The sequence below is a fragment of the Prunus mume genome, linkage group LG7 (genome assembly GCF_029339155.1).
Source record: "Prunus mume cultivar Tortuosa linkage group LG7, ASM2933915v1, whole genome shotgun sequence".
Taxonomy (NCBI): domain Eukaryota; kingdom Viridiplantae; phylum Streptophyta; class Magnoliopsida; order Rosales; family Rosaceae; genus Prunus; species Prunus mume.
Window position 1 is genome coordinate 3318307 of NC_142704.1, and position 18781 is coordinate 3337087.

Consider the following 18781-nt stretch of genomic DNA (forward strand, 5'->3'; position numbering starts at 1 on the left):
CTCCCTCCACCAAAAGTTCATCCAAAAGCTTTTAGAACCATCATCCGACGTTTTGGGTCTGTGGGGAATGGGGGAGAAGAAATCGAAGGGAGGGGGTTCAGTCTCACGATTTTTCTTCTCTCTTTCTTTAATTATTTTCTAATTTTGTATTTATTTTAACCCTATTTTATTTGTTAATTATGAAAAGTCGTATTTACTCTAAAATTTGGTTAAATTTAACAGAAAATTAGACAGTAAGACCAATGGAGCGATTAATATTTAGTTAATGGGCCATTTGAACGAATAATTTAATTGAGGGACCAAAATGTAAATCGAGTACAAGTTTGAGGACCATTTGAGTAATTTACCCTAAGGGATATATATAAAGAACAAATTATATATCAATAACCAGTACTACATAAACATATTGTTATCTCTTTTGTGGGTTTCTACAAACTGGGCAAGTTGCATTCATTCTAAGCCACTCATCTATGCAATTAGCATGGAAATAATGGCTGCATTCTGGTATGGTCCTCAGTGTTTCTTTGGGCTGGTACTCAGCCAAACATATTGGGCAAGTGTTGTCATTGAGTTTTGGCAATTCCCAGCTCTTGCCAAGTTGAATCTCAGGATATGATGCAATCGTCAGATCATCAAGGCCAATTCTGACTGCCGAAGGCTGTCGATCGGGTATGGATAACATTTGTGTGATGGTGGGCTGGTGAACCTGACCAGGAACCCTTGTCCTGTTACAAACATAAACTGCAAGCCCTATGATGCACAGCAGCCCTGGAATTCCCACGCCTATCACTATGCCATACCTTGCAGCTCTGGGCAGACTTGAGTTGCCTGAAATCACAATACTTTCCATTAGATCAGGACAATATTTAGAATATGATTTACATTTATATATAGAGGAGTTTACATGTATTTATGGATATGAATATCTTATCTCAAATTTGTTGATCCGAACCGTTATCTTTTTAGATTCTCCTTCAACAACCAACCATGCCAAAACTACTTCACAATAAATTTAGCTATTTGATTACCATCATCAACTCTGTTTCAGCTCTTTTTTGTCTTTTCTTTTTTCACTTCTGCGATCCACCATGTAAAATCTTAAAATTTGGGCAGTAACTCAAAACTCGACTTAAATCCTATGATCGTGGATGTAATTATACACACTAAACTAATCAAGCTTATATCTGGAATGGAATTAAAAATGGAAAAAATAATTATCAGAAGTGGTCGTCACCGAAGCACCTTGTTTTGTTGCAGGCTAGAAAATAATAGTCAGTCGAGCATCCAAATAAGAAAATGAATATGACATTATAAAACTCACATACCGGAAGAACCAAAGCACCGAATTTGAGAAGTTGTAGTACCATTTTCCCACCCACAAACACGACCTCTAGCTTCACAAGAACCACAATTAGGCACGTACCAAGTCAACTGAGCACCAAAGTTAAAATACTCCGAATTAAATAAAAATGGAACCAAAGCAGTCGAAATTTTAAAGCAACCAGCCAGCAAAAGTATCGGATCCGGCTGCAAAAGCGAACTGGTTTGTACAACGTATATGACCTTGTAGTGGTACTTGGTGAGGCAAGGGATTACAGGTGCTGAATTCCACGGCCAAAATGCTTTTTGGGACGAGCAGCCAACGAACGTGTAGTTTTCAGGGGCGCTTGCGTATGAAAAGGGTGAATTTTTAAGATTGATGTCATGGTAGAGGAACCTTCTTAGGAGGCAGTTGTCGGGGTCATTGATCGTTAGGGTTTGGTCCATATAGTCGATGCTTTGGACGATGATGTCCCCGGAAGAAGATGGCAGAGTGAGAATGGTTTGGTTTTTGTTGTTGCACGAGAGATTAAACCTTGGGTACCCACAACTTGAGGCTTGGTGGTCTCTAAGCAGGAAAGGGAATCGAACCAATGGGCCGTCCGCGGTGCATGTCGATCCACCGCAGGTGGTAGTGCTTACTACTACAAGAGGAAAGAAGAAGAAGAAGAAGGTGAAGATTTCTAAGGTAGCCATACGATATGAGTGAGCCATACGCAGCGAGAAGTTTATTATTAATATTTGACTGGATTATGTGACCGTGACAATAAAGGCAATAAACCAGATTAATTTACATCGCTTTCTATGAATTATTCAAAGGCGCATACCCAAAGGAAATTACTCAGAAGGCACGTACCAATTGTAAGGCGAATTAAACATTCATGGCTCCATCACTGAAAACATATGACAATTCCATATCCATACGCGTATATACATACAGTAAAAGTTTTCCAGAACCTACGTCGCGCTTGGGGCCGTCATAAGGTTTTTGACCGGGATATGTTACCCAAAAACAAATGATTCAAAGACGCGTACCAATTGCAAGACAAATTAATTAAACATTCATGCCACCATCACCGAAAACATATTATCATATACAAGTTAAATGGCCATATCGTACCTTGCCTATATGAAATAGAGTTAAGATAAATTTACCCCTGTGTTTTCACAAGTCCCTCCTCCAACCAAAACAAGCCCGTTCTGCCTAACAACTGATTAAGACCATGAAATCTGCTCCAAGATGTTATAGTAAATGAGGCACCCTACGTACTTTCCTTTTGAGAGAGACGGAGAGAGCTTATAGCTAGACTACTCGTGATGCGAAGAAGGTGTTACCAAAAAGTTCTTTTCCTCGTGACGAAGGAATTGAGAAGAATTCCGACTTTGATAAAGAAAACATACTTTTATGGAGGATAAATGCAAGCACAAGGGTTCACCTTTCATTTTAGTATGTTTTATAATTTTCAGGATGGGGATTCTCACTTTCCCCATCGACTTGACTCAATAATATAAAAAATATATATATTTTTATTATTATTATATAATATAATTATATATTAAAAGAAGGGTTCGTTGAAACTAATTGATTAAGTTTTAAATATGTAATCACCACTCGTGGGATCGTTTGGTATGATTCTTGATAGACCAATAATCACTTTTACAAAGAATATTTCTCCATATATAATCACTTTAATATCACCTTACAGTGATTCTCCATAAATAACCTTCTTCTTAATTAGCGCAAATCCACCAAATCCAAATCCTTTGCTCAGGTTATTGCTTACCAAAATCCAATTTTGGTGAAAAAAAAAAAAAAAAAAACTTAGAAACTGTATTGCTTGGGGACGTGATATAGTGTGATATAGAATTGCATGATAATGGAACTGGTGAGTTCAAATACCAGAGTAAGAATTCCAAACCACTCCACAAGTTTAAAACAGGTAATATTATTCCACATATATTGCTTCATATTCTCATAACCTTTCATTAGACAAATTATTCATTTATTCCATTGTCTGTTGAAGCATTACCCCTTCCATCAAATCTTCACTTAACCCTGTAATATATTCAAGAAACCAAAATCAGAAATTAGTTCTTTTCCTATAAAACATTTGCATCATGATATGAAATTAGAGATAGAATTTAGAGCAGAGATGGTTAATTACTGGGAACAATCAGTGCCGCTAGAGATGGGTGGAAGTGTGACCGATAGGCCACAAGTTTTGGGAAGAGAAGAAATCTTAGAGAAATTATCAACAGGTGCCCCCATCAAAATTGCTGCAGCCTTGACGCAGTCGCATATATTTTGTTGGCCTCCCTTGGCGTTTGTATACTGTGTGAGGCCCAGGACACCATCACAGCAAACCTTGGCTGGCTTCACCTCACCTTGAAGTATATAGGGAAGGCAAGGGTTCAAGTGGTCGAGGATGATGTCGCAGTAGGGAGATTGAGGATCAGCACCAGTGGCGGCCCCAGAAACCATTGAGATGATCACAACGGCTATGATCTTTGTGATTGGATGCATCATGTTTGGCCTTATAATAGACTTTGATGTAGAGAACTTCAAAGTATTTGTATGATCTATATGTGTTGCTAAGGGACAAGCTCATATATATATATATATATATATATATATATATATACATGTTGATGTAAGAATTTCATGTTCCATATATTGAGACTTGAAAGTTTCAGATATGCAGGAAAATGCATTTTTCATGTGCAGGCTGTTGCATCTGTCACACAAGTAAAAAGAAAGTGAAAACAATTGGGCTCTTGCTTTAAAGATTATTGCCCGGTTTTGATTCTTGACCAAGTTGACATTTTCTAAATTTGTATAATATGTTTAGATTATCGCTCATACTAAAAATAAATAAATAAATAAATATTTGTGTTCTTACGAACATCAATTTTTAAACATAATTTTGGTTGATGTACAAGGCCTTTTCTTTGTTATATAGTAATACACACACAAACAAATATTATTGTATATACAAGGCCTTTTCTTTGGTCTCGCCTCAGGGTTTTATTTATATACTCACAAAGGGTTTTCACAACAGCAACTAAGGCAACTCTCGAATACAAACTCTCAGAAGATGATTCTTCTAAGATTGTTTAGAGAGAATCTTTAAAAAAAACTGAAAGTGTAAATTGTATTCTGCTTACAACTGAGGCCGAAGCCAGCTTATATAGAAAAAGGCAACTAAGGTTACATAGAAAGTAACTATGGTAACCGAAAGTAACTCTGATGGTGGAGACAATCATGAGAGCATGGGGACAACCCGATTCAGCTTTCAATTTTGTCTTCAGGTGACTTTTGCTTTTACTTGACAACTTTTACTTGTGGTGAAATGTCGGGGCAACTTTTGCTTTTACTTTTACTCTGGCAACTTTTGCTTTAACTCTTGGGTGAATTGTCGGGGAATAAAGACTGGAGCGTCACGGGAAAGCAGGGCAGTTGCTTTTCAAGATGCTTCAATCAATTCCACCAAGGCAACTATTGTGTCGGCAACTGGATGCTTAGTCAGACCCTAAGTCATAGGCATCATAGAGATCCTGACTGTCTTCATACCAGGACTTCTTGGGCTTATCTGGTTCTTGTAGAGGTTGGCAACTAGATGACGAGGGAGAATCATTGTCCTCATCATCATCCATTTGAGAGGCTTGGTTCAGCAACTGGAGGGCAATTTCTCTAATCTCAGACTTAGACTTTCCATCAACTGAGTAGGTGGCGGATGTAGTAGATCCGGTGGGAGAAACGGATCTTGAGCATGATGTGGGACTGGATCAATGGCAGATCATTGTAGACATATCGCAATTCATCAACTTCAAATTTGTCCCACCACTTGACTGAGAATTGGCGGGCAAGAACTCTAGTATCAATGGTGACCCTGTAAGACCATTTGAGAATCCAGGGGACCTTATATCGAGCAAGGAATAGCATCTGTTTAGGGAAAAATAATTCAACTCTGGTGAACTTGGCTTTCTTGGTAAAATGATGGATTAACTCAAGAACAGCAACTGGTAAAATTTCGTCAACTGGACCGTGCTTTTCCCACCAATGGAGGAACCAGTAGGGAAAAAGACCTTTAAACTTATTGTCAAAATTAATAAACCAGGAGTGGCTAAAATCCTCAGACTGATGGAGGAATCGGAATAATTATATTGTAATTTTGACGACTTGAGGGTTTTCAACTGATAGGGATGGCTATTGAAGGATTCTTGGCTTACAACTCTGTGAATATAAAGAGAATGATAAAGGATGATTTCAGGATGATCTCGATCCCTTATCGGCTTGATTTCAACTGATTGGGTCTCAAGCAATATATCTCTATAGTACTTGAGGGACTTATATGGACTGGGTGGCATATAATGGAAACCAGGAGGGAAATAGTGCTTAGCAATGGCAACTGGGTCAGAATTGATATCATAATTAGGCTCAATAATGAATAAATGGGAATTACTCTTAGGCAAATAAGGGGATGACTTCTTGAAAGCAACTGAAGGACCTGCAAAAGGGTCGAATCGGAAACTAGTGTCGATTGGTAACTAGGACGAACTTGACCAACTGTTGAACCTAAAGCAGAAAACTTATTGGCAACTGAAATTGGTGATGCAACTTGGATTGGGGTGCAACCAGGAAAAGGAACTATTTGCTTGGGAGACTCGGGCTTATTTTGACTCATGGAAGGGGGAAGGATTACGAGCGATGGGATGGTGGGATGATTTTGGTGGGCAACGACTCAGACGACTTTTTGGCTGACTCTTTGTGCTTGTCTTTCTTGGGTGCCATTGTGCATCCTGCAAGAATTCTCTAGTAAGAAAATCAGGAATGGAATTCTCACTCCCTCTCAAGTATTCAATATTAAAATCAAATATGCTCAAAATACTTTGCCATTGTGCAAAAATCTGTTTAGATGCAATGTTATGGACATCTTTTTCTAAAACATGTTTTGCAGACTTACAATCAACTCGTAACAAAAACTTTTGATTAAGCAAATCATCTTGAAATTTACTTATGCATAATACAATAGCTAATATTTCTTTTTTAATAGTACTGTAATTATATTGCGACTGAGTCCAAACACCATAATGGAAACGAAAAATCTGTTCTGGGGAATTTGGACAAGCTCTTTGCTTAAGAATGCCACCATAACCTATGTCAGAGGCATCAGTTTCAACTATTTTGAAGAAATCAACTGAAGGTATACCAAGACAGGGAAGTGTCTTGACATGGGCTTTGATTTGTTTGACAACTTCTGTATGGATGTTTGACCATGGTAGAGGGTTACTCTGCAACCTATCAAACAAGGGCTTACATTGTTTTCTCAAATTCTGATAGAAGTCAGAAACATAGTTGAGAGATCCTAGAAACCTCTGGAGTTAACTCTTATCAAGAATCTGATCAGGGAACTTATCAGCAAATTGGATAACTCTATCAATTGGAGAAATTTACGACTGATATATATTGAAACCAAGAAATCAGATATTGGTTTGGAACAACTTGATTTTCTTGGCAGAGACAACTAGACCATTTTGTTTGACAATTTGGAGGAACTTATACAAGTGTTTCCAATGTTGTTCTATAGACTCAAAAAGATAAGAACATCATCAATATAGACAATTGAAAAATGGCTATAAGGATTGAAGATTTCATTCATGATGTTCTGGAATTCACTAGGAGCATTTTTCAAACCAAACGGCATAACATTCCATTCATAATGACCGAAAGGGGTGACAAATGCAATCTTATATCTATCTGACTCATCTATTTGGATTTGCCAGAAACCACTTTTCATATCAAACTTAGAATAGACAACTGCTTTTTCTAATATATTAATAAGGTTTCGTTTATTAGGTATGGGGTACCTAATCCATTCTAAGACCGAATTAAGAGGCTTGTAATTGATGACTAATCTTGGAACTCCTCTTTCTAGTTCAGCGTTCTTCTGGACATAAAAAGCAGGACACGACCAAGGGGACTTGCTCTTACGAATTATTTTCTTTTGAAGCAACTCATGGATTTTTTTTTTACAGAATTCCATTATCTCTTGACTCATTTGGATCGGCCTAGCTTTAGTGGGAATATTTTTCTCACTAAAGGTTTTGATATAGGGGAGGCTAACAACGTGTTGTTTCCTATACCAGAAAGCATTAGACAAATCAGAACAAATTTCATTTTTCAACTTATTTTCGAACTGCTGAATTTGCAACTGTAAAGACTGATCACTAAGTTGTTGTTCAACTCTTTTAAACTTAATTTCTTCTTTTAGAAAATTCAACTGGTTGATTTTTCTAATAACCTGGACAGATTTAGAGACTGACTATTTCTGCAAGGCTTTCAGGTTATGCAACTCAGGCTTAGAAAGGAACTCAAACTTAACCTTTTCTCCTAAGTAAGTAGATATGACGCCATCATAATCTACCTGGAAGGGATACAATAAGGAGATGAAGGGTAAACCTAAGATGACTTCGTCAGTAATGTTCTTGACTAAGACAAATGAGGTTTTAAAACAAATCTTATTCTAGCATACATGGGCTTTTGGTATTTCATAATTCAACTGAAGAGATTTTCCTGAAGCAGTGCTTAAGGATTCTCTAGATTTTTGGTAGAACTTGGTGGGGATTAGACCTTCCTGAATACAGTTAAGATCGGCTCCTGAATCAAATAGAGCAACTGTGGGGAACTCAAAATCTTGGACAAATATAGTTACTTTAGAATACCACTTTCTAAAATTAACTTGGCGAATAAGGTTTACGGCTTGTCTACTGTTAGAAGGTTCCTCATCAGAATTGTGAGGACTTTCTGACTGGTTTTTAGACTCAGAGGATTCCTTTTCTAGGAGACGAATTAAATCCTGTTTGATCGTATATTTCTCACTTTGGAACTTATGACTCATCTGTTTTAACTCAACTATCTCTTTCTTTACCATTTTTACTTCTAACTGCAGGTCTTGTAAGGTAACTTCTTTCTTTTTGGCAAACTTTTCTAAGATAGTATTCAAACTAATCGGCTGGGGGGTAGAAGGACTCGGGCTATCCTGACTGATCACTTTTCTCAATTTTTTCAAATACTCGGACTTTAACTCAGGATTCTCAACCTTGCTTATCAAGTCTATTAATAACTCTTCCTGTTCTTCCTGTTTAGTAAGAACAGAAATAGACTTCAACCTGTTACAACACTTATCTTTGCAACCAAATTGAGCAGTGGGTGAACTCAATGTGAATCAGCCGTCGGACTCGGACTCAGAATCGGCTACTAGGGACTCGATCTCGCAACTCTAAACTTTTATCAACTTTTCTTTTTCCTCATCAGTGATTTTCAACTGTTTAATGGTATCTTTAACTTTACACTCAGAGGCATAATGACCGAACTTTTGACATTTAAAGCATTTAACCTTACTTTTATCATGACTTTTCCTGGAACGACTATTCTTTTGACCTTTTGGATTTTTCGGCCAACTTTTCCTGGGAGAAAACTTCTTTCTTCTATAGAATTCACGAGAATCATCATTAGGACGAGAAAATTGTTTTCTATGGTAATAATGACTCTTTTTCCGGAGATGACTAGGCTTATTCTTTACGGATGGGGAATCTTTGGTAAGACCGCATCTGGAAATTTCCTAATTCATACTTAGCGGATTTTCTGGTTGTATCTGTCTTCCAATTTTAAAATCTATACACATTTTCATTCCAACTTGGTTAATTATGCTTATAATATTACCATACGTCAAACTATCCCAATCTATGTGACCCTGCTCATTACTGAGGGTTGTTCGGATCTTATGAGCAAATAGGTTTGGGAGGCCATTAACGAACTTTTCTTTCCAGAATGGTTGATTACTATCATCCCTAAGCATGACTCTAGAGATGAAAACATCTTTATACCATCTGAAATCAGACAACTTGGGGCATCTAAGATTACTCAACTGGTCATGGATCCTAGCAGTGGTGTTACTAGGGGTTCCAATGAAGTGCTCAATTATCGTGTAAAATAAAGTGTTGACTCCGTCTTCTATGCCTTGACCTATTTGTTCGTCAAATATAGGGAGACCATCTTCATTAAGTTTTACAGCGTGTACGATCAGATTTTTGGACTCAGGGGTAAGATGCTTATCCCACCAATACCGAGAGTACCAGTAAATCGATAACTAACAGGTACAATTTGATATGCAAATCGTGATTGGTAATGTAACTATTGGCAACCATAGACATATGCTGCAACTTATTAAAAATTTCCTGTTTAGACAAACCATCAATATTCCATTTACAAATTTATAAATAAACTCAATCCTAGACATGTATTTATAAAAAAACTCAAGCACTATTTAAACATAGAAACACACCCAAAATCAACCCCAAAGTCAACTTTTTGGGTGTGTTTATAAATGGGTTTTGAGTGTGTGTAATGATGGGTTTTGGGTGTGTTTATATGTTTAAATAGTGCTTGGGTTTTTTTTATAATTTCAACCCCCATTTTGGGTGTTTTAGTAAAACTCCCTATTCCATTCATATAATTTGTCGGAAGAAACTGAAAACTGGGTTTGAAAGTTTCTTTCTTCAAATTGAATGTCCGGAGGAGTTGATACAGGATACAGTTTTAGTTAAGTGGTAGGGCTTATATGTCGATCTATTTTCTTAATTGCAGGTTCAATTTGAACTTCTAGGTTCTGAAGGCTTTTTCTATTTTTGAAATGTTCTTGGTTTGAGTTTGTTGACTCAGGCTCGGACTCAGAGGATTTGTGGTAACAAAAGAATCTAGTCTTTTGAGACCATATTTTTCCGCTTTTGGGGTCAACTGTTCTAACATTTCTTCTATTTTCTTCATTGTGGGTTTGATCTTAAGCGTGGGGCTTGACTTAAGATCTTGGAACTGAACTATAGGTTTTTCAATTTTTGGTTTGGTGGACTTGACTTCTGGGGAGCTGCTTATTTTGTCTATTTTCATCTCAATTGTGTCTAACTGTTTTCCTATGACAACTAGACTCTGGTTGGTGTAATTGTTTTGCTCAATCAGTCTTCTATGCTCATCGTTGCTTTCAAAGGCTTTAAAGGGACTAGTAGGTATGAGGGAACTCTTATGGCCAATGATTATGGTGTCAACTGGTGGGTGGCTAGACTCAACTACCGTTCTATCCACCATTTTCCACTTTTCTTTTGTTAAAGTTTTCAACTCACTAGACATATAACGGCTTTCAATAAAATCAAGGTAAAAAATTTCAACTTTGGCTGACCGCATGTAATCTTTCCATTCACTAAAGATTTTCTGGCGGCTATCACTATCAGGGTAGGCTTGGTGATAACTGTCTCTTCTATGTTGGTTTTCTGGGGACTTAAGGTGCTGATTAAGGCGTTTCCAATCAATTACAAATTTTCTATTAAGGGTTCTTAGTTGGTTATCAACTATGAAATCGGACTGTGTTGGAGACTCGGGTGAGTCGGACCTATCATTTTGATCAACTCGTACTTTGCCGTAACAAGGTTGGTTTACCTGAGAGGATTTTCTCAGGGACTCAAGCTTAAAATCAATCATGGCTTTTCCTAACTCTAGATCTTGTTCTAGAGTGGAAGACGAGGCGAGTAAAGGAATGCAGAGTGGGGCATGCCTTTGAGATTGACACAGGGTTGGCAATTGTTGCAACTGAACATTAGACTTTCTTAAGGGCTGATTTTCAAATCGGATTTTAACTGTACCATCTAGGTATTGTTGGATGTAGTCTAAATTGTTTAGACTACGTTGGATCGGAGCTGGTTGGCTTTCGGTAACTAGGGTCCAATCTTTTAGAAGGGCAACTTCTGACCACTTAATGGTTTGAGGAACTTGGATATGGGCATCTGCAGTATGACTCTGGATCAAAACTGTGTGGTCTTTTGGGCTTTTATTTAGGGCTTGAAAGTTCATATTCGTACCCGTGACTTTGTAATAAATTCTGTATACTAAAGCTAAAGGTTGGGTTCCTGGGAGGACATTGTAACCTTCGGTCTTAATATTCAGAGTTAGGGCTTTTAGTATATGTGGATCACTAAGGCTTACAGTGAAATCTGGGTAACAATCAAAGTGAACCGGACCATTACACAGACTAGACTCAATAACTCCTAAAGTACTGTCACTAAACTCAGTGAATCTGGCATCACGCAAACAAAGAAGGATAGAGGCTTGCAATCCTAATCTTGTTAGTGGCTTGACAGCGACTTAAACTAAACCAATATGCAAAAAATTATTACCATCAGACTTATGTTTCTTAACGGACTCAAGATTAAGCAACTGACATGTTTCATGTTCTTTACTTAAGGCGTACACTTGTTCAACTGTTTTGACATGCGTTGTACTATTGAAACTGGAAGGCAACCAATGCTTCTTATAGATTTTCTGACTTGGGACTTTAGGGATATTCCAATCTCTAAAATCTAATTGTTCTTTGCTACTGGAATCATACTCAAACTGTTCTTCATTAACTATTTGAGTCGGCTTATCTGGTTTTAGAACTGTTTGAACTACAGAATTTGTTCTAAATAAACGACTCATGGCTACTCAAGTGTTTGGCTTTGGGATTCTGGGGAAGAAGATAACAGGCTTCCTAGACTGACCGTTTTCTCTACAAGAAACTTATTAACCTCTCTCAATTTTCATCTCCTCCCACCTATCGGCCCTCTGCGGGACTTACAGCGGGAAAAGGACTCACGGGTCGGACCTTAGAGAAAGATCAACAAATGACTCAAAAAGAAAAAGGGAAGAAGAAGAAGACAACTGTAGAACTTCTACTCAGAAGCTTAAACCAGCCACTTGGCGGGGATGAGTAGTGACTTAGACAAACGACATTTGTAACTCTTATGACTCTAATACCAAATAAGAAGGGACCCAGAGATAACTGTGAAGAACAAGGAAGAAATGCGAATGCAGCAAATATGCAGTTAAAATAATGCTTATATGAACTTAATTAAAATAGAGATAACTAAAAATAGCAATTTTATATATATATATATATATATATATATATATATATATAAGAGCTTCCATTGAGGGATCCCTCAAATAAGCTTATTTGAGGGGCACCCCTTGTAGGCTCCACTCAAGATTGTATTTCACTAATCCAAACCGTCTATTTTGTAGATACTCATTCAAAGATCATCTCTACAAAAAATCACTTGAATCCGATATCATTTGACCACTTAATTGAGTTATTGAAATTTTAGTACTTTCTTGAAGCACCATGTTCATTGATTTTGTAAAACACAATTGGATGTTGAAACGGTTTCCGATTTGTCTAATTTTTTGTAAGGATGATCTATGAATGAATACCTAAAAAATGGATGGTTTGGATCATTGGGAAAAAAATTATAGAGTACCTTAATGGGCGTCCCTCAAATAAAATTATTTGAGGATCTGTAATAGAAGAGTATATATATATATATATATATAGCTTCCATTGAGGATTCCTCAAATAAGCTTATTTGAGGGACACCTCTTGTAGGGCCCACTTCGGATTGTATTTCACTAATCCAAACAGTCTATTTGTAGATACTCATTCAAAGATCATCTCTACAAAAAATCACTTGAATCCGATATCATTTGACCATTCAATTGAGTTATTGAAATTTTAGTACTTTCTTGAAGCACCGTGTTCATTGATTTTGTAGGACACAATTGGATGTCAAAGCGGTTTCCGATTTGTCTAATTTTTTGTAAGGATGATCTATGAATGAAGACCTAAAAAATAAATGGTTTGAATCATTGGAAAAAAAATTGTAGGGTACTCTAAAGCGTCCTCAAATTTTATTTGAGGATCCTCAATAGAAGACTGTATATATATATATATATATATATATATGTATATATGGAGCTGATTTCTCCACTTATACTCTCTTTTACTTTTTAATATTTTTTTAATTAATTTTGTTCTTTCTCTTTCCTATTCTATCATTACCCTACATTATTATTTTTATTTTTACTTCACTTTTATATTATTTCTTTTTCTTTATACTTAATTTTCTAACTTACACTCTATTTTCAGTATTAAAGGGGAAAAAAAATTAATTTCTTACTCGATTAAAGAACTAATATAAAGTCTCTTTATTTCCACTCACATGTCCTATTTCCCTACCCACCTTATCTTCCCACCCACCATGAAAATTTGAAAAACAACAATCCTATTTTTACACCCACCATTATTCCTAAAATACCCTTTCACTCCCTTAACACTTCTAACCCTAACTTAACACTATTGATTGAGTCAGAAAAAAATTTAAAAAAATTTTAAAAAAAGGTTTTCAGCAGCCACCCACCGCACACTCCATCAAACCTTAACAAGAACCACCCATACCTTCCACCTCGGGCCAAGCCTCCCCTCCTCCGACCTCATGTCTCTTTCACCACTATTTCAGTTGTATTGAACAACACCTTCAAACCCCAATCTAACATTCTTCCCCTCTCCCCATTTCAATCAACCCACGAATAAACAAACCCACGAGAAATATTACATCAATTGGCCCAAATCTGAGACGACACTTCGACTGCATTGCCGGCCAAAGTCGCTCATCCTAGTCTTCATCAATATCAGCAACTTCATGGCCCTTTATTCCTCCAAGTTTCCAATTTGAGAGAGAGAGAACATTCCAATCTTTATTCTTTCCTTCTTAACTATTTCCTAGACATGCCCAGTTTGAGGTTATAGGGATTCAACCCTTCCGAAACCAAAATATTTTTTTAATGCAAAAAGTTGTCATAAAAGCGACACTGGGATTTTGTCAATCAATGTCATAAGTGCAGCAAAGTCTAACATTTAATAGAAGCTGCAATAGTATGAAGAAGATCTATGGCCTACCCAGACAACAATAAACAAAGAGTAAAAGAAATTTATTTTCGCTAATTTAGATTTATGAAAAAATAAAAATAGAGAGGAGGGCAACTGGGAATCTTACAAGAGCAACTCATTTGTTTTAGGTGGCAATTGATGATGTGGCTGGCGGTGAGGTGAGGAAGGGAGGTTGGTTTGGTTGTCACGAGGTTGGGTGGGTTGTCTTAGGGTTGTTTGCTGGGTTCTTTTATTTATTTATTCTAATTTTCTGTTTTTATTTTTACTTTTATTTTATTGACTTCACAGTGTTAACTTAGAGTGAAGTCCTTAAAAGTCATTTTAAAATAGGGTAAATTTGCTTCTAAAATTTTGAAGATAAGGTGGGTGGGAAAATAGGACAAGGAGGTGGGAATAACAGCACTCTAATATAAAAGTGAAGTAAAAAGAAATTAATGTAGGGTAAGAGTAGAATAGGAAAGAGAATAAACAAAATTGATTAAAAAGTATTAAAAAGCAAAAGGGAGTGTAAGTGGAGAAAATGGGAGTATAGAAATCATATCCCTATATATATAGGGAACAATTATATATCAATAACCAATACTACATAAACATATTGTTATCTCTTTTGTGGGTTTCTACAAACTGGGCAAGTTGCATTCATTCTAAGCCACTCATCTATGCAATTAGCATGGAAATAATGGCTGCATTCTGGTATGGTCCTTAGTGTTTCTTTGGGCTGGTACTCAGCCAAACATATTGGGCAAGTGTTGTCATTGAGTTTTGGCAATTCCCAGCTCTCGCCAAGTTGAATCTCGGGATATGATTCGATGGTCGGATCATCAAGGCCAATTCTGACTGTCGAAGGTCGTCGATCGGGTATGGTGGATAACAATTGTATGATGGTGGGCTGGTGAATCTGACCACGAACCCTCGTCTTGTTACAAACATAACCTACAAACCCTATGATGCACAGTAGCCCTGGAATTCCCACACCTATCAGTATGCCATACCTTGCAACTCTTGGCAGACTTGAAAAGCCTGAAATCACAATAATTTCCATAGCGTCCCATTAGTTCGGGATAAGTAAGACAATATTTAGAATATGATTTACATTTATATATAGAGGAGTGTATATGTATTTAGGGATATGAATATCGTATCTCAAATTTGTTGATCCGAACTGTTATCTTTTTAGATTCTCCTTCAACGACTAACCATGCAAAAACTACTACTTCACCAAAAAATAAAAAATAAAAAAAATTAGCTATTTGATTACCATCAACACCGTTTCAGTTTTTTGTTTTTCTTTCTGCGATCGACCATGTACTTCATATTTTAATTTAACTCTTAAAATTTGGGCAGTAACTCAAAACTGGACTTTAAACCTATGATCATAGATGTGATTGAACACTCTAAACTAATCAAGCTTATATCAGGGATGGAATTAAATATGGACAAGATAATTATCAAAAGTCGTCACCGAAGCACCTTGTTTTGTTGCAGGCTAGAAAATTAGGGCCAGCTCTGAGATTTTGGCGGCCCAAGACAAAGTCAAAAAGAAGGCCCTATAAATACAAGACTACGTACAAGTAAAAATATTTGTTTTCATTTATACGTGTGTAGATAGAATGTAGACCTTTTACAGCTAGTAAAAAAAATTAGGCCTTAAAAAAAAAATTCATTTTACTTTTGGAAATGTTTAAAAATTATATATATAAAGCAATGATTGAACACAAGGAAAAAAAATTGAAAGAGATTGGAAGAAAAATATGACATTTTAAGTAGTAGAATGCACCGAAGGAAGAAAGAGGGGTAGAACAATATATGTTAATTATATCAACCACAAATTACTCCTTCCTAAGTCATTTAGAGTCCTTTTTTTTCTTTTCAAAAGATAGTCCATTTGATACATTTATAGTCAGAACATCAACTCATCAATCATCATAAACAGTACATCATATTAATGAACTATTTTATAATCATCTTTCAAAAGAACAATAAAATAAATAAATATTTTGGCGCCCTCCTTGAGATCGGCCCAGGCCCGGGGCAGTAGCCCTTCTCGCCCTGCCTCAATGATAGTCAGTCGAGCAGTATCCAAATAAGAAAATGAAAATTACATTATAAAACTAACATACCGCAAGAACCAAAGCACCGATTTTGAGAAGTTGTAGTACCATTTTCCAGCCCACAAACACGACCTTTAGCTTCACGAGAACGACAATTAGGCACGTACCAAGTCAACTGAGCACCAAAGTTAAGATACTCCGAATTAAATAAAAATGGAACCAAAGCAGTCGAAATTTTAGAGCAACCAGCCGGCAAAAGTTTCGGAACCGGCGGAAAAAGTATCGGATCCGGCTGCAAAAGCGAACCGGTTTGTACAACGTATATGACCTTGTAGTGGTACTTGGTGAGGCAAGGGATTACGGGTGCTGAATTCCATGGCCAAAATGCTTTTTGGGACGAGCAGCCAACGAACGTGTAGTTTTCAGGGGCGTTTGCGTATGAAAAGGGTGAATTTTTAAGATTGATGTCATGGTAGAGGAATCTTCTTGGGAGGCAGTTATCAGGGTCATCGATCGTTAGGGTTTGGTCCACATAGTCGATGCTTTGGACGATGAAGTCCCCGGAAGAAGATGGCAGAGTGAGAATGGTTTGGTTTTTGTTGTTGCACAAGAGATTAAACCCTGGGTACCCACAACTTGAGGCTTGGTGGTCTCTGAGCAGGAAAGGGAATCGAACCAATGGACCGCCGGCGGGGCATGTCGATCCACCGCAGGTGGTAGTGCTTGGTACTACAAGAGGAAAGAAGAAGAAGAAGGTGAAGATTTCTAAGGTAGCCATAGCCATAAGCAGTAATATTTGACTGGCCTATGTGACTGTGACAATTATAAACCCAATAAACAAGATAAACCACATCGCTTTCTCTGAATTATTCAAAGGCACATACCCAAAGGAAATTACTCAGAAGGCACGTACCAATTGTAAGACAAATTGAACATTCATGGCTCCACCACTGAAAACATATGACAATTCCATATCCATACGTATCTTGACTATGAAGTATAATGCACAAAATATGATAATGAAATATATATAAGATAATTAGCTCATGTATTTTCACAAATCCCTCCAATCGAAACAAACCAGTTGTCCCTAACAACTGATTAAGACCATGAAATCTGCTCCAAGATGTTAGCAAAAGTAGCACTACACTTTCCTTTTGAGTTCATCAGCTTTGAGAGAGAGTGAGAGAGAGAGAGGGAGAGAGAGAGAGAGCTTAGCTAGAGTAGAGAATAATCATGAAGTAAGATCAAGAAAAACAAGAGGAGAAGGTCGGTGAAAACTAATTTTTTAATTTTTGTGTAGTGACCCGTACAAATATATTATATGCCAAATCAACCGTATATATATGTACATATCTCTTTGGCTTCATTAATCGAACGTAATAATCCTAGTCTTACATAACAATTATGTCTCCATCTCATCCCAAATATGTATCTAAATAGTCAAATGGCATGCGAAAGAATGACAAGAAACTGGAAACGTATGTCAACTTTCTAAATGATGCTAAAGAAAGAAGCTGATGATGAGGACAGTGATATGGATGCGTGGCATATTTTTAGGCTTCTAAACGTTGTACGAACTTCCGAGATCTTCTATAGTTCTGAACGCAACCATTGTTGGCTCGGCAGTTAGCTCTGAAGGATCGAAAGATTTACCTTGGTGTGTTGGTCTGGGCAGGTTACTCTGTTTTGCCACAATATTTTTGGTTATATTTTATCTTATCTGTATGTGTGGGTGTGTGTGTGTGTGTTAATTTAAGTTTCAGGTTCTGTTTTCAACTAAAATTGATTTTTACATCAACTCAACTAGCCAATACATACAATTACATCAACTAAACTATCTGCATCAAATTTAATTTTATCCCACAACAGTAGAATTACTCAGGTAGAAACATAAAGCTCACAAGCATAAAATGAAAAGGAAAGAACTTAAATAAGGGAGCTATGGGTATTGCCAAACTCACATTGATCTTCTGTACATATTCATCACGGTACTGAAGCTTGTGACCATCATACCTATCCACCAACAAGAACCTCCGTATGCCATACTTTCTGAGGTTGTAAGAAATACAAACAAGAGAAATACCATTTTAACAGTATCGCCGCCCGGCTAAACCCTTGAAACAAAATATTTTTTACGTATAGCCGTCGGCTGACGCTTTAAATAAAATATTTTTACAGTATAGCCGCGCGGCTATACTCTCTGAATAGAATATTGTAACAGTATAGCCAGGCGGCCATACCGAAAGGAATGTTTTAAAATTATAGCCGCTCGGCTATACTATCCGAATGGAATATTTTAACGGTATAGCCGTGCGGCGATACTCTTTAAATTAGAAAGCAGGCATGCCCCACACATCTTTCTCATATCAGACAGCTTCTTATGGTTGTGGCAAATTCTTTTAACTTCATCATTTCCAAACGGACAATGATAAGATGAGAAAGTTTTGAATAAAACAGCATTGCCAGAGCAAAACATTCATATGGCTCACACCAAACCACCAACGACAAGGAAACAGAACACTATTGATACAAATTCTTCCTCTTATCAAATAAAGCAATATAGGAAAAGTTTTGATGACGATAAAAAAGATACAG

At 36.9% G+C, this 18781-nt stretch overlaps 3 protein-coding genes across 3 annotated transcripts; all 3 read right to left on the reverse strand.

The window, feature by feature from the left end:
- Positions 1 to 393: 393 nt before the first annotated feature.
- On the reverse strand, positions 394 to 2034 carry LOC103337719 (RING-H2 finger protein ATL22-like). Its single transcript, XM_008240889.2, has 2 exons — positions 1326 to 2034; positions 394 to 828 (listed from the first exon to the last, which is right to left on the reverse strand). Exons 1-2 carry the CDS (start codon positions 2032 to 2034, stop codon positions 410 to 412), a joined length of 1128 nt encoding a protein of 375 aa, XP_008239111.2. The 3' UTR covers positions 394 to 409.
- Positions 2035 to 3366: 1332 nt separating this feature from the next.
- On the reverse strand, positions 3367 to 3847 carry LOC103337644 (non-specific lipid-transfer protein A-like). The gene is made up of 2 exons (XM_008240812.2): positions 3486 to 3847; positions 3367 to 3376 (listed from the first exon to the last, which is right to left on the reverse strand). The coding sequence occupies exons 1-2, from the start codon at positions 3845 to 3847 to the stop codon at positions 3367 to 3369; spliced, it is 372 nt and encodes a 123-aa protein (XP_008239034.2).
- Positions 3848 to 14542: 10695 nt separating this feature from the next.
- On the reverse strand, positions 14543 to 16987 carry LOC103337643 (RING-H2 finger protein ATL22-like). Its single transcript, XM_008240811.3, has 2 exons — positions 16253 to 16987; positions 14543 to 15152 (listed from the first exon to the last, which is right to left on the reverse strand). Exons 1-2 carry the CDS (start codon positions 16965 to 16967, stop codon positions 14731 to 14733), a joined length of 1137 nt encoding a protein of 378 aa, XP_008239033.2. The 5' UTR covers positions 16968 to 16987; the 3' UTR covers positions 14543 to 14730.
- Between the last annotated feature and the right edge of the window lie 1794 nt (positions 16988 to 18781).

Excerpts from the sequence above, each read along its gene's own strand:
- LOC103337719 (XM_008240889.2), bottom strand. The coding sequence starts at position 2,034 with ATGGCTCACTCATATCGTATGGCTACCTTAGAAATCTTCACCTTCTTC. Across the intron at positions 829-1,325 it reads TCGGTGCTTTGGTTCTTCCG|GCAACTCAAGTCTGCCCAGA; the intron begins GTATGTGAGTTT and ends TTGTGATTTCAG.
- LOC103337643 (XM_008240811.3), bottom strand. The coding sequence starts at position 16,967 with ATGGCTATGGCTACCTTAGAAATCTTCACCTTCTTCTTCTTCTTTCCT. Across the intron at positions 15,153-16,252 it reads TCGGTGCTTTGGTTCTTGCG|GCTTTTCAAGTCTGCCAAGA; the intron begins GTATGTTAGTTT and ends TTGTGATTTCAG.
- LOC103337644 (XM_008240812.2), bottom strand. The coding sequence starts at position 3,847 with ATGATGCATCCAATCACAAAGATCATAGCCGTTGTGATCATCTCAATG.